The sequence below is a fragment of the Canis aureus genome, chromosome X (genome assembly GCF_053574225.1).
Source record: "Canis aureus isolate CA01 chromosome X, VMU_Caureus_v.1.0, whole genome shotgun sequence".
NCBI classification, from domain to species: Eukaryota; Metazoa; Chordata; class Mammalia; order Carnivora; family Canidae; genus Canis; species Canis aureus.
This window is the reverse complement of record NC_135649.1, coordinates 22,785,622-22,811,690: the sequence shown is the minus strand read 5'-3', so window position 1 is coordinate 22,811,690 and position 26,069 is coordinate 22,785,622. Positions and strand designations below refer to the sequence as shown.

Genomic DNA, 26,069 nt, shown 5'->3' with positions numbered 1-26,069 from the left:
CATGAATGGCATTGCTGTTGGTGACATGATTTTCAAGTCACAATTCTTGATAAAGTTCTGAACCAAATAAAATGCCATCTTCCCTTAATTTGCATAATTGTTGCATTCCTGGAAATTCAGTGTATACATTAAAATTGTAAAAAGAGGGGCAGCTGGGTGGCTCAGTCAGTTAGGCATCCGACTCTTGATTTCAGCTCAGGTCATGATCTCAGGGTCGTGAAATCAAGCCCTGCATTGGACTCCTTGTTCATAGGGGAGTCTGCTTGAGATTCGCTCTCTCCCCCTCCTTCTGTCCCTCCCCCTGTTTACACTCTCTAAGTGAATAAATAAATGTTTAAAAATAAATAAAATTGTAAAAACATACTTTGTGTTGATTTGTAAAATAATCAGACCAAGCTAATTACACTAGGTGATCCCACTTACATTAACATCCTATAGGACATTCAAAAATGTGCAGATGCGGATTTTTAGCTCCCATTCCCACTTCGTATTTAGCCAAAACATGAAATTCACAATGACTCTCTTTTTGTGAGCTGGGCTTGCATCCTTTAAAACTAATGATATGCACAGTTTTAGCCTTTGATACTATTTCTAAAATCTATTGCCTAAGAATAGCAAGTGATTCCCAGAATATTTATTTTTTTAAGATTTATTTATTTGGGAGAAAGAGAATGCATATGTGCACCTGGGCACACTCGTTCAAGCATGCATGCAAGTGGGTGAGGGGCAGAGGGAGAAAAGCTCAAGCAGACCTCCTGCTGAGCGCAGAGCCCAATGAGGGGACTCAGGGGCTCAATTCCACAAGCCTGAGATCATGACTTGAGCCAAGATCAAGAGTTGGATGTCCAACAGACTGAGCCACCCAGAATGTATTCTTAAAACTGACACAGATGCTTTTGGAATTATTGAAAGCATTCCTGTTCTTTAGTAGCACCAGGACAAAGGGCAAACTATCAGTTCACTGTGATCCCTTGGTGATTTTCCCTAGCCTGGCCCCAGCCTCAGGAGAATCAATGAACAGAACTAGAAGAAAAGCACTAACAGGGCTAGGCCATGAGGAGAGTGAGGGGGCTAGGTTGCTAGGTTACTACTTGAGCCAATCTAAGCAGTCCCAGAGTACCAAACACAGGACAGGTCCCTCTCCCTGTCCCACTCAGCTGAGGGCTTTCTCAAAGGAAGGGAGTCAAAAGGTGGGGGAAGGGCTGGTTACTCACACTAGGCACAAGTAAAGAAATAAGGCAGAAGCACAAAAAAACAGACATCCCTGTATTTCTAAAACCATTCAAGTCTCCTTCATTAATTGGCTTCACCCCAAAAAGAAAAATTTCTTTATTAAGAAATACCAAAGAGTGAAAAACCTACCACACATACACATTTGTAGGCTCACACAAAAGTGCAGAGATTTACATATTAAATTGCATTTAAGTTAGAAAATAGATTTAAAAACAAAATACTTCTTTTCCCCCAACAAGGTAAAGAGATTTGGTCAGTAGGAAAAGGGGCCTTTAGGGGCAAAGGCAGGAAGGGCAGGGCATGAAGAATGGAATTTAGTTGCTATGAAATTAGAACCCATATCTGCCACTGGGAAAAAAAGCAAAGGGGGCGGATGATGCTCTCCACTAGAGCAAAGAGGGCCCCAGAGCCCAATAGACATGGAGAAGTGGTCCCAAAATAGCCAAACTCCACCATCCCTCAGTGGTTTTGGATCTGTGCCAGCCATCCTGGCCCAGGGAAGTGGGGTGCATAGGAAACTTAAGGGATGGAGAGGAAGGTGAGAGGTGGAAAGAATGTCAGCCATTGAAAAGAGTAAACAATTTAAGGCCTACTCCCCCTGGGGAAGGATCAATTCTGCAATCTCCTCTCTGACCCAAACTCAGACTAAGGATGGTCCCAGCTGGTGCATGGTATGAATGGGACAAATCTTCAGGCCAAGGTCTTAAATACAGAAGATTTATAAAGGAAAAGAAAGAGGGCAGGGAGTATGAAAAAGCAGAAACTTTTTAAAAACTCATTTCACACTAGAGATAAGGGATTTCCAGGTTTACCCTTCACCTCAGAAATCAGCAGAAGAGTGGTTGAGGTAAGGAGAGAAAGTGATTGAGCAAGGAGAGAAATCTGTCCTAACCCAAGGGAAGAGATGGGCTGAGACAGGGTAGGCTGAGAGTGGGCTAAAGGAGTTCATCTGAGTGTCAGGTTAACTGGAAAAATCTAGTAACTTCCAAATTCTTCAGGCTTGGCCTTATGTTGAACTAATGAAATCTAGCTACAAAGATAAAAGTGAGAGATCCAGAAAAAGAATGGAAAAATAGAGGCAGATAGGAGAGGAATCTGAGTCACTCAGAACCCATCTCTCTGCTTCTCCTGATTGCTACACTCAAACTCTAATACGAAGAAAATAAGAAGACATACAGAAAAATCTGGAAGCAGCCAAATTTCATGAATTTTGATTAACTGGGAAGGGTGAGATAGGCATTGGTAAGGAGTCTTGATTTTAGACCATTTAAAAAAGAAATATATGCCATTGCTTGTAAAAGATCACTAACAAAATATTTCCAAGAGGAGGCTCCAAGGAGCCTGCTTTAATAATCAAGACTCATTTGCAATTAACAGCATCCCTCTGCATAAAAACAATATCCTAATAAAGAACATGTTCTCTTAAGTAAATATACCCCCTCCAACCCTCCCAATCGTGCTAAACTGTATATTGCTTTGAAAGCCCTTTACTTCATAGTCCAGAATAAGGTAAACTTTAGCTCAAAATGTGGTCTAGATCAGTGGAGAGTTTGGGAGCTATTTCTCCAACTCAAGGGTCCCCTAGAAAATGGAAGTATGTAATAACAAGCAACCCCTTCAACCCCCACCCCTACCCCCCACACAAAGACATTCACAACCTCATGGTGGTTTTTGAAATGGAAGGGGGGAAGGAGGAGGCAGGCAGTTTGCATTAGACACAGTTTAATCACCTTCAAATAGATTAAAAGTTCTGGTTTACACTCCCCCCCCTCCCCGTAAGTCATCCAGACAGGACCCTGGCTTAGAAAGAGAAAAACACAGGTGCTTTAGGAAATATAGCCACATATAATACATAAATCTTCTTCCCTGAAATAGAGCAGGTCCTGAGCAGAGCTGACTGGGGGTCAAAGCACACCCCCAGGGTGAAGCAGCTCTGGGACTCTGCCGGTGGAAGTGCTGGAAGAGTGGGGCTTGGAGGAAGCCCCCGTGTGGTTACCAAGCCCGAGGTGGGCCAAGGCCTTGGAGTGGGTTTACCCGGGAGGGCAGCAGTGCTGGGCTTTCCCTCCTCACTCAGCCGAGGCCTAATGGAAGTACTGGTTATTCTTTTTTTTCTTTTTTTTTCTTTTTTGAGGGGACATAGGGGGAGAGGAGAGGAGAGGAGAGCCTCTCTGTGCCTTGGTTTCCCCATTTGTGCATTCAGGGCCTCTACAGGCCTCACACAGGGAGTCTGAGGGGGTAGTGTTTAAGTGAGCACTCAGGCTTCCTCTGAGGAAAAGGAATCACCAAAGTGCAGACTTTTATTACTGCTGTTCCTGCTCCTAGCAGGAGCAAGAGTCAAAAGGAAAACAAAAGGGGCTAACGAGAAAGGAGGAGAGATGAGACAAAGAGTGCAAGGGGCCATGTCATTGGCATCTCATAAATTCTTACTAAGAATGGCACAGGTATTAAAAAGTTTCCAGGTAGTCTACAAGAAATGTGGTTGTTTTCTCTACAGTAACTACTTACATATTTCTAGTTGAAAAAGAGTGGGGCTTGGGTGTTAGAGAGTGGGCAGGGGACAGAGGAGAAGCTACATGAATAAATACAAGTGGAAGTTATCTGCCCCATTCCTGAAAGGATTTGCTGGCAATGTTGGCACTTTGTAGCCAGGAGAATCCTCCAAGCCCACTCTTCACCCTCTTCAGTTCTGAAGGCCCTGGGAATCCAGTTAGGATTCCCTGGCCAGAGTTTTCTGTGACTGCCTCTGGACTCATGACATGCAGCAGCTTGGGAGGATTTGAGCCAGTCTCAAGAAACTTTAACCCCAGAATTGGGTCAATGACCCCAAGCAGGAGAGCTGGCATCTGGAGGAAAGAGAGGGGAGTCCAAGGAGGCTCCATGGCTAAGGCCATTGAAAGCCAGTGTCGGGGCCCAAGGGACCCATTTGTCCAGTTACCAGAGGTGACTGACATCTTCCGTGACTGCCTCAAGTCTAGAAATTAAAAAAAGCTTGCAGCAAGAAAATGCCAGTGTGCGATTGGGTGAATAAGACCAAAGGAAAACAATAAAAGGGACAGCTCGGTTGCTCTCTGTCTCAGGTTTATCTTCTCCCCTTAAATCTCTCTCAGCCCTAATTAAACACGAACAAAAGTCTCTTCCATAGATAGGCTACTTCTCAGCTGCAGTCACCTCCTGTGGTGGCTCTGGGGGCTCTGGGGGTGGCATCTCTTCAGGAGTGCTGGTGTCCTCCGGCATCTCACTTGGGCTCAGATGTTCTGTTGGGGCCTGAGAAGGAAAACGTATCAAATTCAATACAAAACTCTCCCTTAAGATCTAAATGGAGATAATACATAGACACCTAACTCTTCCTCTGAATCCATCAACCACACTGATGCTACAAATATACATCCACCAACACCAAACTCAGAACCAAGACCGAACTCTAGTCTTCTCAACAGAATGCGACTGAAGTTTGAATTCTATTCTTCACTGTTGTGGATAGATGTTTTCATCATTATTTGTGATATTAATAAAAGGGACCACAAATAATTACACAGACCCCTTCCCTTCACAACAGAATGCTATAACATACTTGTCTAAGAAGGCCTGAGTGGTTCTCAGTCTTTTTTATTCCCTAACACACAGCTCACCGGAACACTGATCCTAAATCAAATAGGGTAGGGTGGCAAAATCTTCAGATGGGATATGTGGTTTGAAAATGCCCCCTTAGTGATTCTAAAATACTATCCTTCCCTACCTTCAACTTAGCATCACTAACCTAGATTGTTATAAGATCAGATTCATCAGGAAAATGAAATTCAAAATGATAATAATATATAAACCAGAGTTTGCTGTACTTCAAAAAAGAATTCAAAATTTAGGAAGGGTAGAGAACAATTATCTACTTTACAAAAATCATCCACTTAAAAGTAGGATTCTATTTGAAAAGAAAGCTCAAATCTACTAAAAATCTATTAGAATAAACTAGTCTAGCAAGGTTTCAAGATACAAGATCAATATAAAAAAATTAATTGAATTTCTATATACTTCCAATGTACAATCCAAAAATGTATTAGGAAAATTACTTCATTTTCAGTAACATCAAAAAGAATAAAATACTTATGAATAAATGTAACAAAAGAAGCATTAAACTTATACTCTGAGGGCACCTGGTTGGCTCAGCTGGAGAAGCATGTGACTCTTGATCTCAGGGTCATGAGTTTGAGCCCCACGATGAGGGTAGAGATTACTTAAATAAATAAAACTTAAAAAAACACCTTATACTAGCGGTACCTGGGTGGTTCAGTTGGTTAAGCGTCTGACTCTTGATTTCAGCTCAGGTCATGATCTCGGGGTCATGAGATTAAGCCCTGCATCTGGCTCTATGCTTAGCACAAAGTCGCTTGAGATTCTCTCTCCCTCTTCCTTTGCCCTTCCCCCCACTTGCATGTGTATGCTCTCTCTAAATAAATAAATAAAATTTTTAAAAAATGTACTCTGGAAAATACAAAATGTTGAAAGAAGAATTTTTTAAAGATTTTTGTTTATTTATTCATGAGAGACACAGAGAGAGACAGAGAGAGAGGCAGAGGGAGAAGCAGGCTCCATGTAAGGAGTCCAATGTGGGACTCGATCCTGGGACCCTGGGATCACGCACTGAGCCGAAGGTAGATGTTCAACCACTAAGCCACCCAGGCATCCCCAAAATGTTGAAAGAAATTAAAGAAGACCTAAACAAATGAAGACAGCCATGTTAATTATTCATAAGATTTAATCTTGTTAGGAAGATAATACTCCAAAAATTGATCTATAGCTTCAATGCAATCCTCATCAAAATTCCAGCTGGCTTCTTTGCAAATCCTAAAATGAATATGGAAATTCAAGGGACCCAGAACAGCCAAAATAATTGAATAAATAAAGAACAAATTTGTATGACTCACACTTCCTAATTTCAAAACTTACTACAATACCACAATAACCAAGATGGTGTGATACTGGCACAATAATAGATACACTGATCAATGAAATCGGACTGAGAATCCAGAAACAAACTCTTGCATTTACAGTCAATTGATTTTTGATGAGGGTGCCAAGACAATTCAATGGGGGAAAAATAGTCTTTTCAACAAAGGGTGCTGAGACAACTGTATATCCACATGCAAATCAAAGAACTTGAACTCCCTACATTGCACCATATATATACAAATTAACTCAAAATGGATCAAGGTTCTAAATATTAAGAGCTAAAACTATAAAACACTTAGAAAAACAGAGGAATAAGTCTTCATGACCTTGGATTAGACAATGGTTTCTTACATCTGACAGCAAAAGCCCAAGAAATAGAAGAAAAAAAATAGATAAATTGGACTACATCAAAATTTAAACTTTTGTGCTTTAAAGGACACCATTAAGAAAGTGAAAAGATAACCCACAGAATGGGAGAAAATATTTGCAAATCATATATCTGATAAGAGAACTCTTGGTACTCAACAATAAAAAACCAACTTGCCCAATTTAAAAATGGATAAAGGATCTAAATAGATGCTTCTCCAAAGAAGATATACAAATGGCCAATAAACTCATGGAAAGACGCCCAACATCATTAAGGAAATGCAAATCATAACCACAGTGAGATACCACTTCACACCCACTAGGATGGCTAGAACCAGAATGTCAAATAATAATGACAAGTATTGCCAAGAATGTGGAGAAACTGGCACCCTCATACACTACTGGTGGGGGATGTAAAAGGGTGCAGCCACTTAGGAAAACAGTTCACAAGGTACTCAAAAGGTGAAACATAGAGCTATTATATGACCCAGTGATTTCATTCCTGGTATATAGCCAAGATAAATGAATTCATACATGTCTATGAAAAAACTTGCACAGGAAAGTTCATCACTGCATTATTCATAATCAAAAGGTTGTTTGTTGCAAACAACCCAAATGGCTATCAATAGATGAATATATAAATAAGATGTGGCATTATCCATATAATGGAATATTATTCAGCTGTATAAAGGAATGAAGTACTGCTATATATGACAACATGGATGAACCTTGAAAATATTGTCAAATGAAAGAAGCCGGTCACAAGTGACCACACACTATATGATTCCATTTACATGGAATGTACAGAAGAGGAAAATCTATAGCAAAAGAAAGTAGATTAATAGCTGCTTAGGGATTGGGCTGGGGGAGCTAGGAGGAAAAAGAGTGACTGCTGCTGGGTGCAGGCATTTGGTGAGAGATCATGAAAATATTTTAAAATTGATTGTTGTGACGATTGCACAACTCTGTGACTATACTACAAACCAGTGAGCTGTACATTTTAAATAGGGATTTTATAATGTGTGAATTATAGCTCAATAAGGCTATTATAAAAAATAAAGTATCAAATAGTAACTTTTTAGGAACATACTTTATAAAGTATATCCTGAGCAAGACAGCTGGGAGATTTGTTACAACCACTGCATATTCCAGGGATGAAGCCCCCTTCTACCAAGGTAACCCCTTCATTAACTCTAACCCACTGCTGCCCTTACCCCTATCTTTGCTCTGATAGCATTTTATGCTTCCCTCCTCACGGCTCTTTTCACAACATTGAGCAATGGCCTATTTCCTTGTCTTTCAACCCTACTACACAATGAGTTCCTTGAGAGCAGTGAAATTGTTTGTCTTGTTAACTGGCATATCCCTAGCACCTAGCCCAGTGACTGGCACAGGATGTCAAAGAAATGACTAGCTCTTAACCTACCTCAAGAGCACAAAGATCTGAAGACAATGTCGGGACAGAAGCAGAAACAGAGAAGCTGGAGCAACTGGACATGAAATTGCCTAATTATATCTCATAGGTGTAAATTTAGCCTACACCTTCTATCACTAATTCAGCCATTATGTCAGGAATACTTACTGGGCTCTGTGGCAAAAGGCTGCTACTGGTCTCTTGAGTACTGGGAGGTCGACTTCCACTTTCCTCCAGTGGCAAAATACCCCTTCGGTCCAGCACACTGAAGGAGAGAGGACAATTAATAAAGCACTTTGTATTCATCCCTTCCCCCACCCACCCCACTGAACCTTGCTGCATGTACTAGAAAACATAAACCTACCCTTTAACAGACTAGTGTTATCCTAGCACATGCCTCCTGTCTTCCATTCATGGTTTTCTTCAACAAACCAAGGAAGAAACAAACAAATGAAATAAGAACGAAAGGTTATCCCTTCAAAACAACTAGCCTGTGGTCTGTGGTCCATGTAGTAAGGCACCAAGGGATAATCCTTGGGAAGACCTATTTGACACCAAAAAGGCCACACTCAGAAGGATGCATCAGGAGCACCTGGGGGGCTCAGGCAGTTGAGTGTCTGACTCTTGTTTGGCTCAGGTCATGATCTCAAGGTCATGAGATCAAGCCCCATGTTGGGCTCTGCACTGGGCATGGAGCCTGCTTAAGATTCTCTCTCTTTCCTCTGTGCCTTTCCACCCTACTCTTGTGCTCATGCTTGCTCGCTCTCTCTCTCTCTCTCTCTATCTCTCTCAAAAAAATGCATCAGACCAGGTAATAGGATTAGGTTAAATTGCTTGTCCCAAGAATCCCAGGATCTTCTAGTTCTCTGAATACCTGGGGGGCAAGGGGCCACATAGCACTTCACAGCAGTTCTTCACAATGTTGCCATGGCTATAGGGATTCTGGACACGATTCTTCCCTGTCCATGAGCCTTTGATCTGCAAGATAAAAGCCAAGACTTATAGTAAAAAATATGCTGCAGAAATATCTACAGCATGGAAAGATGAAAAGCTCTGGAGATGGATGGTAGTGATGGTAGCACAACATGAGAGTACTTCATGCCAGTGAGTTCTATATTTAAACATGGCTAAGATGGTACATTTTATATTATATATATTTTACCACAACAGGAAAAAATACCTGCATAGCCATGGAAAAATGTTCACAATAGAGTGAAAAATCAGAAGCTGAATAATATGTATTATTTTCAACTAAAAAAACAAAATATATATTCATCTAAAACACGGACACAAGTCTGGAAGACTACAAATCATACCATTAACAATGGTGAATTTAGATAAAAACTTAAAAAAAAAACACAGCCCCAAACAAAGCAGTGTGCTTTCTCTTCCACATTTTGGATTTAACAATCTCCCTAGGGTTCTGTCTGCATCGACCTTCCAAACCCTGGAGACTCAGTTCTCCAGCAGGAAATGAGAGAATAGGCTCTGGATAGAGGAAGAATATGTGATGAGGAAAAGGGAAAGTTGACTCACGTCTTCATTGGTTGTCTGGTTGAGAGCCACGAGGAAAGTGTGAAACCCAGTCAGTCCCACGACGGACCAGAGTGTGAAGAAGCAAATGAGCACTTCTAGAACAGTGCGGTGATGTTAAGGAATGTTGAAGAAGCTACACCAGGGGGGTTCAATGCTTCAGCCCATACTCTCGGCACCAATCATACCATCCTTACCTCTCAGAACATATATCACAAATGGCCAAGTATCCGTATATAATAACAGGAATTCTAAACTTGCTGGATATATGAAAGGTAGAGGACTCCTGTTTAGTCATTACAAGTAGCTCTCTAACATTTCTGGTTCATTTAAATGCTTGTTTATTCATCATTAGCTCTTTGAAGAGAACATTTAGAAGAGAGCCAAAGCCATCACTGCCAATGGAAAATCCATTGAAAAATAAACTTTATAAATGAAAAGTTGGTGGGAAAAACAGAACATGACTTATAGAATTCCCATCTGAGTCTCCTTTTCAGAAATACAACTGCTGTACAAAATAAGCCTTAGCTGTAACAGAAAGATAGGACTTTGGTCAAGTGACATGAGAGGTGTACTGACACTAGAGGAGGCAGGGCTGAGCCTGGGATCAGAAGGACTTCAGAGGGAGGCAGTGGAGAAAGTGGTGAGGGAAAGACCTCCCTTTAAGCCCTGGCCATCTTCCATTCTGGTTGCTACCATTAAGACTAGACTTTTTTTTGTTTTTTTAACTTTAGACTTTGGCACTCTCTGACATCTGAAAAACGAGATGGTGGGAGAACTGCAGAGAGAAAGCCTACTCGAAACTAGTTTAAGAGGGCGTCACAGGAACATACTGCCAGGGGAGGATATGTTCCAGGAGTTTCTTTCAACGTCTCCAGGAAGCCAATTTTCAAGGATTCTGTTAAATTGGGAGGACAAGTAGAAAGAAAAATCAATGACTTTAGTAAAAAATGCACTTATCCTAGTACCCACTCATTTCCTTTTCTCCCGATCCCTTGTTACAAATTGGCAAGAGATTAAGCCCTCACTCAGACAAGGGACTCTTACCTACAAGCAGGTAGTATCCTCACCAAAGAGTTTACACTTTCAATGTGGGACCTGGCACTGGACTACAGAGTCTGACAGAAGCCACGCTTCCTGTTCCTCTCCCTCTTCCTTAGCCCCAAACTATGGACATGGATGGAGAACATGCATTCACAGCAAGAAATCAGAACTATCCAAGAAAAATTCTCTCTCCTCACCAATCCATGTCCCTCCCCTCCCTTGTTCAAAATCCAGCTGAGAACTCATCTCTTGATCAAGAAGCCTCCTTTAACTCCACATCTCATCTGCCTTTAGGGGGATTTGGGGTGTGTGTGTATGTGTGCACACATGTGAGTGTGTATTCTCTGTCTCCCAAAGTAGACCACAAGCTACTGAAAGTCATTTCTCTAGTATAACCCTTTCTACTACCTGGCACAGAGCAGGTCTTACAAGGAAGAAGAAAAAAGGATGCAGAACCGAAATACATCCTCAATCTCTGGGATCACCTCAGAAATGCCCCCTACTCTGGGTACAGACCAGTAATCAGGGCCTCAGTCTTCAGCAGAGGGCCAAATGAGAAGGTCAACACACTCAGTAATACTGATTGATGTGAGTTAAGTTTTGGAGCTCCAATTGAGAGCAAAAAGTAGTGTTCACTTCTAATTGGTCCTAGGGTGCCTTTGCAATGGTAAAGTCCCACCAGGAAACCCAACCACTCCCCTCAGATCTCCTTAAATCTTCTCCCACCCCTCACCAACAGACACTGCCCTGCATACTCACTGAGAGCCACATAGACGATGTTGAAGGCGAAGACATAGATCGTGAGGAGGGAGAGAGATAGGATAAAGAGGTAGAAGTAGCGGTAGTTCCTCTTTCCAACACAATTCCCCACCCAGGGGCAATGATGGTCGAAGCGCTCTGTGGGAAAAAGGGAGAATCCAGTGCCAAAGCCTCCAAAATGAAGCACAACACACCATCCACATAGTACCTAATTTAGAGACCCCAATGACCACTGTCAATTTCAATTATAAAAAAACACTGGTTTCTTTTTTTCACTTTTTCACAATGTTTTCATAGTCATCTCATTTCATCCCCACAGTCACCCTGGAAGTCAAGCAAAAGAAGATATTCTTTTCCTTCCATTACAGTTGAAAAAGCTAAGGCACTGAGGGGTCAAGTGAGCTGCCTCACTGCCAGTTGACAACAGAGACTTGGCTTTTCCAAAGAAAAATGTTAGGTGGACTAAGTTCAGGAATAAGAAGTGGGTGAAAACAGCCAAGGAAATTTTTAAAAATGAGTAGTGTGGTTTTTCTTAACCTCTAGTTATTTTTTAAAATGATAAAACTACAGGGGCATCTGGGTGGCTCAGCCAGTTAAATGTCTAACTCTTGATTTCCACTCAGGTCAGGATCTCAGGATTGTGAGATCCAGTTACACATCAGGCTCCATGCTGGGCATGGAGTCTGCTTGAAATTCTCTCTCTCCCTCTCCCTCTGCCCCACCTCCTTCCTTCTCTCTAGTTCTCTAAAAAATTTTTTTAATGTAAAAATAAAATAAAACCATTAAATAACTATAAAGAATAGATGAGGGGTGCCTGGGTGGTGCAACCAGTTGAGTGGTCAACTCTTGGTTTTAGCTCAGGTCATGATCTCAGGGTCGTGAGTTCAAGCCTCAAGTCAGGTTCCACATTCAGCGCAGTCTGCTTGAGATTCTCTCTCCCTCTCCTTCTGCCCTTCCCACTCCTATTCTCTCTCTCTAAAATAAATAAGTAAATAAATCTTTTTAAAAAAAGAATAGATGAACATTTATCCCCTATGTAGAAAAAGATTTTCTCAGTAAGCATAAAAGTAATGGAAGAAAACACAAATAGGGGTGGCCCAGGTAGCTCAGCGGTTTAGCACCACATTCAGTCCAGGGCATGATTCTGGAGACCCAGGATCGAGTCCCACGTCGGGCTCCCTGCATGGAGCCTGCTTCTCCCTCTGCCTGTGCCTCTAGCTCTCTCTCTGTCTTTTATGAATAAATAAAAAATAAAAAAAAGAAAACACAGATAAAGAAAAATATATTTGACTCCATAAACCTTAAAAAACATTTTATACATATTAAAAATATCATAAAAGAATATTAAAGAGAAAAAAACCAGTGTAAATATATGTAAATTCTGTACCTTAGTATATGAGAAGTCCTTACAAATCAATAGCAAAATACAAATACTCCTTCAAGAAAATAAGGGTGAAAACAGTTAACAAATACCACATATAGTTAAATGTTTTCAGATTCACTAATAATTCAGTACAATACTAGTACAAAATAAGACAATTTTTGTCTATCAAAATAAGAATATAAAAAATAATATCAAGTGCTGGTGAGAATAGCATAAAATGGATACCACTATACTCTTTGTGGGAGTATAAATTGAGATAACCTTTCAGAAAACCAATTTGGCAGTGTGTATCAACAGTCTTAATAAGGCTCACGCCCCTTTGGCAAAATAAACTCATTTTCAGTAATTTCTCATAAGGAAATAGAAATATGCACAGAAATTTAAGTTCAGTAATTTTTTTTAAGTTCAGTAATTTTTTATTAGATTTTGTATTGTGGAAAAATATATAACATGCAATTTGCCAATTTATTCATTTTAAGTGTATAATTTAGTGGCATTTTTAAAATTCACAATGTTGTACAACCATCATCATTACCCATTTCCAAAATTTTTCACCACCCCCAAAGAGAAGCTCTGTACCCATTAAAGAATAACTCTCCACTTTCTCTTTCCCCCCAGCCCCAGTAACCTCTAATCTTTCTCTGTCTCTATTCCTAGTCTAGATATTTCATATAACTGGAATCATCTTGACCTTTTCTGTCTGGCCTCTGTCATTTAGCATGATGTTTTTAAGATTCATCCACAATGTAGCATATATCAGCACTTCATTCCTCTTCATGGCTGAATAATATTCCACTGTATGGATATAACACATTTTGTTTATCCATCCATTGGTTGATGAACACCTGGGTTGTTTCCACCTTTTGGCTACCGTGAACAATACTGCCATGCACACTAATGTACAAAAATGTTTATCTATTTTCAAATATTTTTGGTATTGTTATGGACAGAATTGTGTCCCTCTCAAAATTCATATGTTAAAGCCTTAACCCCTAATGTAACTGTATTTGGGGACAAGGCTTTTAAGGAGGTAAAAGTCTTAAGAGTAGGGCCCTAATCATGTCAGATTGGTATCATTATAGGAACAAGATGAGACATCAGGAGTGCATGAGCACAGAAAAGAGGCCATATGAACACAGCAAGAAGGTGGCGATCTGCAATCCAGAGACAGAGACCTCACCAGAAATCAATCCTGCCAGTAACCTGATGTTGGACTTCTAACCTCCAGAACTGTTAAAAAATAAATTTCTGTTGTTTAAGCTACCCAGTGTATGATATTTTGTTATGGTATCCTGAGCAAGCTAATTTAGGTATACACACACACACACACACACACACACACCCAGGAGTGAAATTGCTGGGTAAATGATAATTCCATGTTTAACTTTTTGAGGAATGGCCAAACTGTTTTCCACAGTGGCTATACCATTTTATATTCCCACCAGCAGTATATAAAGGTTCCAATTTCTCTACATCCTTAAATTTAATCATTTTTATTGCAGTGTAATGATAATGAATAAAATGGAATAGCAAATAATATGTAATTAAATAAACTAGAAAATAATACATTCAAAACATTTAAGATGTAGAAAAATGCTCAGGATATAATGTTAAGTGACAAAGGCAGGATTAAAAACTCTATCATGTGTGATCTAACTTCACAAACAAGTGACACTGGAAGGAGATACAGCAAAATGGAGAGGAAATTTGGGATCAAATTTTATTTATACTTTCTGTACCTCCCATATTTTCTACAATGAACATGTATTATTTTAATGAATAGAAAAAGCTACATACTAGTCAAAATTAATAAGACTGTAAGAATGGTACATCTCTTGGCTAAAGGACTACAATATATCTTTTCAGCAAAGGAAAAGAAGATGTAGGGAAAACCTGCTCAAGTGATTAAGGTAATATCTGGATCAAGAATTACAGATATGGCCTCACTTTAAGCAAATCTGCCATAGAAAAACACTGGAACCTATAGATTTATACAGATATATTTTTACCATTTTTATTTTATTAAGATTTTATTTATTTATTTGAGTGAGAGAGAAAGCATGAGTGGGAGGAGGGGCCGAGGGAGAGGGAGAGAGAGAATCACCAGTAGACTCGATGCTCCATCTCACGAGCCTGAGATCATGACCTGAGCCAAAATCAAGAGTCAGATAGATGCTCAACTGACTGAGCCACCCAGGTGCCCCTACTATATTTTAAATCATACTTTTTCTGATAATACAATTAATATATGCTCATCATAGAAAACTTGAAAAAAAAACAAAGAACAAAACAAAAATGAAGGAAACAAAATCATTTGTAATTCTACAACCCATAGATAATAAGCTACTGGTATATTTTCTGGCATATTTTCCTGCATATATCTTTGCATATACTTATATTTTTTCAAATGTGTAACTGAGATCACACTATAAATGTAGACTAGCTCCTATTTTATTTCATTTAGCTTTCTAATATGAGCTTTTCCCATAAATCTATTGCATGAATGGCCCACAATTTATTTGACCACTTATCTATGGATGGACAATTAGGTTTATCCAATTTTTCCACATTATAACAATCCTGAAGTAAATATTTCCATACCTAAATCTTTTACAGGATCCCGGATTATTTTCTTAGCACAGATCCCTAGAAAGGGGATCACTTGCATCCAAGGGTATACATGTTTTAAAGCTTTTAAGAGGGGCTCCTGGGTGGCTCAGTGGTTGAGCATCTGCCTTTGGCTCAGGTCATGATCCCAGGATCCTGGGATCAAGTCCCGCATCAGGCTCCCCACAGGGAGCCTGCTTCTCCTCTGCCTATGTCTCTGCCTCTCTGTATCTCTCATGAATAAATAAATAAAAATCTTTTTTTTTTTTTAAAATAAAGGTTTTATGAATCTACTAGGTTGTCTTCCAAAAAGTTTGTTCCAATTTACACTCCTGTCAGGGAGTGTAAGCATGATCAGGTTTTATTTGGTAATGTTCTGGATTTTAAAAGATCTTGTTTTAATTTTTATTTCTCTGATTTATAGTAAGGATGAACCTTTTTCATGTTAATTAGTTAATAACATATCCCATTTACGAACTGTCCATATTTCTCCTGGAATGTTAGTGTTTCTTTTTTTAGGATTTTATTTATTCATGACAGACAGAGAGAGAGAGGCACAGAGACACAGGCAGAGGGGGAAGCAGGCTCCACGCAGGGAGCCCGACGCGGGACTCGATTCCGGGTTCCCAGGATCACATCCTGGGCCGAAGGCAGTACCAAACCACTGAGCCACCTGGGCTGCCCGGTGTTTGTTTTTAAAAATCAATTTGAATGAGTTCTTTATATTTAAGAATATTAATAAGGAGAGGGAATTCTTTATGAAAAACTTCACATCAGACCTTTTTGAAATATCGAGTTTCCTAGCTAATTTAAAATGAGTTTTAATTTATAAAAATCCTATCTATACACAGATTTTTACCATATAAAGTAAGTTTTATCTTCCTGACCTTTGCCTAAAGAATTGGCTAATAAGAAGTAAGCAATGTTCTCAGTCAGGCATGTTCCATGGCATATACAAAGAGTGCTAAAAGTTTGCTCGGGGTGCCTGGGTGGCTCAGTCAGTTAAGTGTTTGACTCGGGGTCCTAGGATCGAGGCCCGCCTGAGGCTCCACGCTCAGTGCAGAGTCTGTTTGTCCCTCTCCTTCCCCCTCTTTCCTCCTCTCCCCGGCCCCCAGCACCCATGTGTGCTCATGCTCTCTCTCTCTCTTTCAAATAAAAAGATAAAATCCTTTTTAAAAAGAAGTATGTTTACTGGTAATGTAAGGAGTTGCACATATATGCCTATCCATAGACATATTTCCTGCCTATTTCTGATCTTTCTCAGGGCTCAGCACACACTAGGCAGTGATTACAACCAAGCCACATATATGGAGATAGAACCATAGGCCCATGTATTATGCACACCAGCCACCCTTGCAGCATCAGCAGAGAAAGATGAAAGGACAGTGTTGGAACCAGACCTGCTCTAGTTTCATCTCATATTAATTACATGAACCTGCACAAAGGTTCTTCACTTATTTCCTCACCTGTAAAAAGAGGATAATACCTACCTCATGGGGTTCTTATGAGTCTTAAATGAGAGAAAGGGAAAGCACTTAGCACAGTGCCTGGTATATAGCAGGAACTCAGTAAATGCTAGCAACTTTCTTCTTGGAAACACTACTTCTTACATATCCCTTCCTTCCCCGCTGCTGCCCTCCAGTGGACTAGGGTTCTCTTCCCCCTACCTAATAAGGTGGGCTCCACTTGAAACAAATCCAGATTTGAAAAACAGGTAAAGTCTACTCACCCATTTCCAAAAAGGTTTTTTAATATAAATTTTAGGCTAGAGGATATTTAAATTATGATTCGATCTCCAGAAGTACAGTTGATCTACAGTTGTTCAGAAGCATTTTTCCTATCTAAAGTTTCCTATCTAATTCTAGCTTATTTCCTATAAGTCTATCTTCCCACTCCTACTGATTTTTCCCTGGAATAATAACCCTAACCCTCTCCTCCTTCAACTCAGCCTTCCCCCCAGACAAAGCCACTTTGGCTTTACTCACCCACACAGTTGTCACAGATGCTGCAATGGGAGGCCCGGGGAGGCCGGAAGATCTTACATGTATAACAGTATTTCAGCTTCACAATCTGGTTGTTGATCTGGAAATTCTTGATACGAGGAGGTGGTCGCTGGCCCTGGGGCACTGCACCATTGGTAGCTTCTGTAGATCAGTAAAAACAGTTAATTTCACTGCTAGCCATTATTTGAGCCCTAAAGTCTTACCACTTCTCTAAAACTAGTGGGAGTAATCACCAGTTCCCTAGGCACACTGTCTTCTCCAGACTAACACTATCTGAGGACACTCTGAACATCAGAGAGTTGATACATCAGTAAAAAATGAAATTCCACTAAATGCTATACAATTCTTTTATGCACATGTGAAAGGGGTTTCTTCACGTTTTTTGGCAGATTACAAAGAAAAACATTCATAAGAAAAACTGAAATGGCTAAAAAATATATGAAATTAAAACCTTTTTTTTGAAATGAAAACATTTAAATTCACTAACAATCAGGGGTACCTGAGTGGCTCAGTCAGTTAAGCATCTGCTTCCAGCTGGGGTCATGATTCTGGGGTCCTAGGATTGAGCCCTATGTTAGGTTCCCTGCTTAGTGGGGAGTCTGCAACTCCCTCTCTCTCTGCCCCCTACCCGGCTCCTGCTCACTCTCTCTCTCAAATAAATAAATAAATAAATAAATAAATAAATAAATAAAACCTTTATAAATAAATAAGTTAATAAATTCATTAACAATCAAAAGACATAAAAATCAACACAAAGACACTGTTACCTCCTACTATATTAACAAATATTAAAAAGAGTAAAAATGCCCAGTGTTGGCAAGGATGGGGAGAAGGTATTTTTATACACTATCAGTAAGCAATAAAAGCAGTGGCTTCCAAAAGTTTAAAGGCATATATTTTTTAACCCAGCAATTCTATTTCTAAGAATTTAATAAAATTACAATGAGATATACAAAAGATGTTGATGCAAGGCCATTTGCCACAGAGTCTCTTTTAATAGTGAAAACTCGAAAATAACCTCAGTGTCACAATAGGAGGTTGGTTAAATAAATTATGATACTTGCATAGGATGGAATATTATGCAACCATTTAAAATGATATATATAGAAAAAAAATAAAATGATATAGACAAGTCAATGAAGATACAGGACAATATTCACAATACGTTGCAAAATGAAAATATGCATTAGAAAGCAACATGCATAAAAGGATATTATCTTGCAAAAATAAAAAATATGCATGAAAAAAGACTGATAATACTTAGAATCAGAAAAACAATTATTTATAAATAAGATTAATGCATGCTTATTGTAACAAGCTTGGAAAAAATAGAAAATACATATGAGAAAAAATAAAAATCATTGACAGTCTCTCAATTCAGGGATATCCATGCATTTTGGTGTATTTCCTTAACAGATAAATAAACATTCACAACTTTTAAAAATTAGAGATCACATTCTAAGTATAATTTTGTATTCTGTATCTTTCACTTAACATTATATGGTGAACTTTTCCAGGTTTGTTAATTTCTCTTCTAAAAACATTAATATCAGCAATATAATATTCTATCATATGCATATACTGTAATTTATTTAACCATTCTATATTGTAGGACATTTAAGTGGCCTCTGGGTTTTTACATTTAAATGATGTTGCATGAAAAAACTTAAAATATTTCAGGTAAAGTTTAAATCCCCTTTGATCACCACTCCAATCACAATTCCCACCTCCCCTCCTCAAGAATGTATACGTATTGGGGCACCTGGGTGGCTCAGTCAGTTGAGCAACTAACTCTTGGTCTCAGCCCAGGTAGTGATCTCAGGGTGGTGAGATTGAGACCTGCCTGAGTCCAGCTATGGACTCACCGCAGAGTCTGCTTGAAATTCTCTCCCTCTCCCTCGGCCCCTCCTCACACTCACTCACTCTCTCTCTCTAATAAGTAAAATCTTAAAAAAGAATATATACATGCTTTAAAGTTAATTTCTAAAACATAAAGGAAAAAAAGGAAAGCATGTTGAAGTCTGAGCAGTAATAGATGAAGTTGCCAGCATTAAAATAACCAGGCCCATATTAAAAAAGAAAAAAATGATGTACTGAAAATCCTTCTACAGTAATTTGTATAACTGATTATTTCCCTTAAATAAACTCTAAGTAGAGTGGAATTACTGGGTCAAAGGGTATGAATCCTTAAAGCCCATATTGCTCATTGCCAAAATGCTTTCCAGACAGTATCAATTTGCACGCCCATCCATCTGCAGCATATGAGAATGCCTGTCTCGTTGCATCCTAGATATGCAGGATAATTCTAAAAACAGAATAATTTTTCAATTCACTTTGATTTTAAAAATATCTGCCATATGGAACTTTTTTCCTTTTTTTGCAGAGTGGGGTGGATGCTGTGAAATCAAACAATAACAGTGCATCACAAGTTTTAAAAGAATGGGGATAGCTATTCATTAGAGAATGATATAAGTACCATCATGCCACCTTAATATTCCTTTGCATGTGCTTTACATGAAGACACCTGTGAGACAGGGTTCATGGTTCATCTTCCCCATGAGGCGCTATGATTCAAGGGAATCACAATGTCATCTTCTGCCCCTCAGCCCCCAGGCACAGAGCATACCCAGAACTGGGATGAACGTAAGTTGACAAAAACTCACTAACATAAACATACGAATGAATGCAAAAATGCATTCGTCTATGGAGAGAAACATACTAAAAGGAGAAGTCACAACAATGTGACAGCTCAAGCCTGGGCTCCAGGCCCAGTGATCCGGCAAAACAGAATTGACCTTGCTAACACCTGCTGTGAGATGCAAGAGACCAGTTTCTCTATATGTTAATGGAAAGAGGATGATAAAAGAATCATCCAGATGGAAAAAAGATGGCACATACAACTCTCCCTCCTATCTTGCTCCTAACTACTCCAGCTTTACCAGGTCTCCCCTGAACTCCAGCTGCACCAAGACACCCAGCCTCTGCCTTCTCGCCACTGTTTCCACTTTCACCCCATCCCTAAGCTCAGATGTGCACAAACCTATGTCCGCTTAGCTCAACTAAAACAGTCTGGAATTCTTCAAAAAGAAATTCACTATGAAGCTAGAGGGAGGGACACCTGGGTGGCTCAAAGGTTGAGCATCTGCCTTTGGCTCAGGGCGTGATCCTAGAGTCCCGAGATCAAGTCCCACATCGGGCTTCCTGCATGGAGCCTGTTTCTTCCTCTGCCTGTGTCTCTGCCTCTCTCTCTCTCTCTCTCTCTCTGTCTCTCATGAATAAATAAATAAAATCTTTTAAAAAAAGAAGCTAGAGGGAAATGCAGCTAAAATAAACAAAAGAAATACAAAAGATTGGAAGCTTTCAAACCCTTCTAAAAGAGTACCAAATCAACACTGTAAACTTACACAATGTTGTGTCAATTACATCTTGATAAAACTGGAGGAAAAAACATCAAATGGAAATAGGAGAAAATATTTCATTGATGATAGCATGCATATAAACATTAGGAATAAACTCGGGGGCAGCCTGGGTAGCTCAGTGGTTTAGCACCACCTTCAGCCCAGGGCATGATCCTGGAGACCCAGGATTGAGTCCCATGTCAGGCTCCCTGCATGGAGGCTGTTTCTCCCTCTGTTTGTCTCTACCTCGCTGTCTCTCTGTTTCTCATGAATAAATAAATAATAATAAAATCTTAAAAAAAAAAAGGAATAAACTCGGGCAGCCTGGGTGGCTCAGGGGTTTAGCACTGTCTTTAGCCCAGGGCTGATCCTGGAGACCCGGGATCAAGTCCCACGTTGGGCTCCCTGCATAGAGCCTGCTTCTCCCTCTGCCTGTGCCTCTGCCTCTCTCTGTCTCTCTCATGAATAAATAATAAAATCTTTTTAAAAAAGGAATACACTCAATATGAGAAATACAGAAACTAGATTTTAAAACTATAAAAATGTTATTCAAGGGCATAAAATTTAATCTGAAAATAGAGACATAGTATTTTCTTAGGCAGATAATATTATACAAATGTAAATTCTCTCAAAAATATAAATGTAATGTAATATCTATTATAACTCTAATATGTTTGTGTGTTTCTAGTTAAATAAAATAATATTAAAATCAAAAATCAAACAAACACCCTAACAATCCAAAGGCTAACCATAGATTGGTGGTCCATGGGCATACCTTCTAGTCTTACAAGTTTTGGGTCCCGTTCTTCTACTTTATCTGGATTCAATGCTGATTCAAGCTACTTGGGTACTGGACTTGCAAACAATTTAGGCAGGCACTGCTGTTGGTCTGGGGAGCTTCTAGTTCCTCCTAGTACTAGTATCATGGCCTTTTTTTCCAGTGCGAGCTCCTAGGATATTCCCTCCTTTAGCCTCTAGCCCTTGGGATCTTCTGCTTCAATTTGTGGAGCCATCCTGGCTTCTGGCTAGTGTAGCACTTCATCTCTATCCCAAAGAGACCTACCCTGAGCTGAAAACTGCACTGTAATGAGCCTGTAACTACTTCCTTTACCTTCTTTTACCTTCCTAGAATTCTCAGTGGTTCCTGGCACCACGGCTGTCTCCTCTTACCTTGCGTATTGCCTTAAAGCAGGAATTCTTGGTGGGGCCTATGAATGTGCTTCAAAAGATCTATGAATCCCTGAAATCACCAAAACTATGTGTATTTGCAAATATATAAGAATATTTTTATGAAAAGAAGGCTTAAAGCTTTCATTTAAAAAATCCAATGAGTTCATGACCCCCAAAAGTAAAAAAGCCTATCCTCTTGGGAACAGTGCAGCAGGACTTTGGTAACAAACCCCTCCTGAAACACAACCCAACACACGGAAGAATGAAGCATATAGCTTTCAAGTCTTGCTAAATCTGCCTTACCAAAATCATAGGGTGGTCATGATCTCAGATTCAGGATCTTGCAGGAAAAAAACTAAAAATGACTCTTAATCTGCAATTACCATTATGATTCCATTCCCTTAGTGATTAAAGTCACTCACTGCACAGCATCTCACCAGCTGGTTAGAAAACTCACCTATCTCCATTTCTATGAAAGCCGCTTCATCTGGGAGGGCCCGAGGGATCACTCCTGGGTCACTGAAGCTGGTCCTCAACAGTGTAGCCATGGAGAAAAGGAAGAGCATGGCAGCAAACACAGGGATGGCAGGAGACAGCTGGACAGCCAGGTATCGACATCTGAAGAAAGCAGGCAATTGAACATTTAGCTATACCTACATTAGCTATACCTCAAACTGTTACCAGCGTGTCAATCTTGTCTTCACAATAAAATCAGCATGACCTTGAGGGAAGGGCCTATGTTTTTTTTCTTCTCTTGAATTACCCATAACTCCTAATATATGGCTCTGCACATAGTAGGAGATCAACACTTACTTGATCGATGCCACCTATAACCTAGAGAAGACAGTCTCAGGGGACTTCCCCTTATCAGCAAGTCTCAGCCTGCTGAGAACCACATTTCCTCTGTGCCTTGGGAAAGGCTCACACTAAGGTCAGGGAAGCAACTGGGCCTGGACTGGTAATTACCACAGGTTTCTCTCACTCTGAGAATGTCTAGAGCTTTTCATGACCTCTCATCAGGCATTAGCCCTGAGCTCAAGGAGGAGGAAGAAAAATGAGTACGATCCATGAAGCGGGGTCCCAGCATCAGGCAGAGGGTACATCTGGCATGCTTCAAGGCCAGTGAAAAGCTTCAGGGCTGCTGACTGTCTTTGCAACATCCATCTTCTTCTCTCCTCGATCAGCTCTGCTAGTAGGTGCTTAGTGACCTTAGGCAAGGGAATAAGAAAATTGTATCTCCTTGGCACCCCTTCCCAACATGTTTGCTCCCCCTCTTTCCTCATAATTCACCTGGAAGGCCACTCCCCTTCCTCTCTGGATATCCCAGTTCTACTCATCTTTCAGGTCCCAGAGACATCAACACCATCACTGTCAACATCACAACTTACTGAGCACTTGGCATATGCCAGGCACTGCACTAAGCCTTTTATATGCATTATCTCATTCAATTCTCACACTAACTCTATGAGGTAGTCTATTAGACCCATTTGATAAATGAAGAATCTGGGATTTAGAGAAATCTTGCCTCCTCTGATAGGCCTTTCCTAAGGTGCCCTAATCTCTCCCTTCTCTAGCGTCGTCCTCACTGTCAGAGCTTCACATTGTTTCCTAGCTGTTTTTCACTATGTTGACCTCATCTCCCCAGCTGGACTTCATGAGAGCAAGAACCTTGTCTTTTTGGAGTGGGGATGTTTGGGATTGAATTCTGGCTCCACCAGTTCCTAGTTGGGTGACTTAATTAACTTCAGTCTCCTTAGCTGTGAAATGAGGATAATAATAGTACTACATAGGGTCACTGTGTACATCAAATGCATGCATATAAATGAAATGCTTAGAACTGCACCTGAAACATAGTAAACGTTAAGTAAGTGTCAGCTATTAACATCACCATCATGGTTCTCTATCTCCCAGAGCTTAATACAAGTATGGGGACAAAGAAGCTATCAACAAATACTTGTTGCATTAAACTGAATTTCAAACCAAATAAATAGGAATATGTGATGAGAGTTATCACTGACCTATTTTTATTCTCTTCCTCCTGAGGCACATTTTTTCCTTCAATACAGAGATCTTCTCTTGGAGGCAGACTATAAGTGGATGAGCAAGGGCCAGAGGGAGAGCAGAGAAAGTAAGCTAAGGAAAAAACGCTTACCTCATCCACATGGGGATTAAGCAAGCTGCTGTCCACTCAGAGCAAACATTTAACCCCATGTTGTACATTCGCTGTAGTTTTGAAACAATACATATGAGATCTTCCCTCTGCCTCCCTGCCACACACATGACTGCAGGGGCCGGTGCGAACCAACTATTATATTAGGCTGAGCAGTTTGTCCTGAAGGTGAACATATGTAGTGAACTTGCAAAATGATTTTTGTGGCTTTTTGTTTGCTTGCCTGCTTGTTTGTTTTTAACAAAATCTTTGGTCATAGCCTGATTTTATATGATTTACTTCCTCCCCTAAAGGCTAAGGGTAGGGGGTAAATTTTGAAGAACTAAAGAATCTAAATATAGGGTAATTAAGGCCCTTGAATTTCACTAACTTGTGGAACCCCCTCTTTTCCACTGTTTCACCTTCAGTAGCACAGTTAATCAAGAAGTGAATTTGGAAACAAAAGTCACCTCTGCTATCAGGGACCCAAAGGACACAGGAGAAACACAAGACTGTTTTATGAACAAGCCAAGTAAAGTTACCACACTAACAGAAAAGAGCCATCTTTCTAGTCACTGCCCGTTTCTAAGATCACTCTTGAAAACAAGTAAGTAATTTCTCTAGGACTCACATTGCTCTGGGGGTACAGTCTCCAACAAATGAACTTAGAAAAATCAAAACTATCTGATTGGCCACCAAAGGGATTTTAAATTGTTTTATTACAAGAAAAAGATATAGAGAAAGTAGAACTCTCTCTCTTTTTCTCTCTCTTTCTCTCGTACACACACACACACACACACACAGACATCAATGTTGCCCCCCATGCATGAAGGATCCGAGATTAACCAAGTCCCATTCCAACACCTGCTTGTTAACCAGACAAAGGACAACTTAGATTTGAATTACACTACACCATCAAGGATAAAGGTCTCTGTAATCTCCACACGGACTATCTTCTGCACCTGCTAAAACAATCCATTCTGTATGTCAACAAGTACACAATAGGCCCATTGTATTGTTCTCCAGAGATGAGGCTATTGGCAGCCAGTTGTCACTAGTGAGTGGGTGTGGCTGGGAAGGCAGATGTGGGACCAGCAGGCCTTTCCACTCCAAGTAAGAGGAAACTTAGAGAGCCAGTGGCTAAGACTGTTGTTAACTACAACCTATAGTGTCTGTCTTTAATAGTTATGGTCAAAAATACCCCCTTAGGTTAATCTGATAACTGCAGTAAGCTAGAGATGTCTCTGACAGGAATAGGGTACATGAAGATTTGGTGGCAATTCCCAATACCAACCTGAAAAGTCAGGAGTATCCTTTTTTTTTTTTTTTTTTTTTTTAAGTCAGGAGTATCCTAAATCACGAATTCATCTTAGTGGAAGACTGGATATGTCATCCATGAATATAAGCTAACTGTTTTTGAAATCCTCTAGCATTTTCCATTTATATCACTTCTTGGAATAATTATATCCATATTCTTAAAATAGAACTCTCTTTTGTCTTCAAGGTGCCAAGAGGCTTTCCCCCTTCCAGAAGGTTTAGAAGTTGCTTTTCTCCCTTTTTAATTTTTTAAACTCAACCATGTCCCTACTAAGTATTCATTTATGCCACCTGAAGAGATATCATTATTTTAAGCCACCTTCTACCAACTTCTTGATTGGCCTCAGGCTCCCATAGCTGGGTAACATGACTGGACTTCCACATGTCCCATGGGCCACATGGTGGTACTGTCTAGCAGTAACCAGCAGTGCCAGGCTGGGCTGGTGTGTCATGTCCCATCCCCCAACCCTAGCATGCTAGTTCATTGGAGGGACAATGATAATGACACAGACTTCAATTGAGATGAAAAAAACTCAAAAGAGATTCATGAGTAGAGCTAGTAAGAAACCAGACAGATTCCATAGCAGGGCTCTGCCTCACAGACTAGGAGCACGGAATGGTGTTCTTTAAAATACTCTACCTCTAAGTCTCCCTAATAGCTCAGTGCAATCAATCCGCCAACAAGTGCTGTGGGTCTAACAAATGAAGAACAAGAGAAAATAGGAGTTAATTTTGTTAGGAAAACATA

General features: G+C 40.0%; 1 protein-coding gene across 3 annotated transcripts in view; it reads right to left on the bottom strand.

Moving 5' to 3' along the window:
• Nucleotides 1-2,938: 2,938 nt before the first annotated feature.
• Nucleotides 2,939-26,069, bottom strand: part of ZDHHC9 (zDHHC palmitoyltransferase 9) — an 83,235-nt gene continuing 60,104 nt past the window's right edge. For all 3 annotated transcript variants that reach the window (XM_077888092.1, XM_077888090.1, XM_077888091.1), the window contains 8 exons: nucleotides 22,313-22,473; nucleotides 17,270-17,428; nucleotides 11,294-11,431; nucleotides 10,342-10,388; nucleotides 9,494-9,598; nucleotides 8,832-8,935; nucleotides 8,126-8,222; nucleotides 2,939-4,497 (listed from right to left, as the gene is read on the bottom strand). In XM_077888092.1, the coding sequence (XP_077744218.1) occupies nucleotides 4,381-4,497; nucleotides 8,126-8,222; nucleotides 8,832-8,935; nucleotides 9,494-9,598; nucleotides 10,342-10,388; nucleotides 11,294-11,431; nucleotides 17,270-17,428; nucleotides 22,313-22,473 (928 nt within the window). In that variant the 3' untranslated portion in view covers nucleotides 2,939-4,380. The remainder of the gene's footprint in view (nucleotides 4,498-8,125; nucleotides 8,223-8,831; nucleotides 8,936-9,493; nucleotides 9,599-10,341; nucleotides 10,389-11,293; nucleotides 11,432-17,269; nucleotides 17,429-22,312; nucleotides 22,474-26,069) is intronic.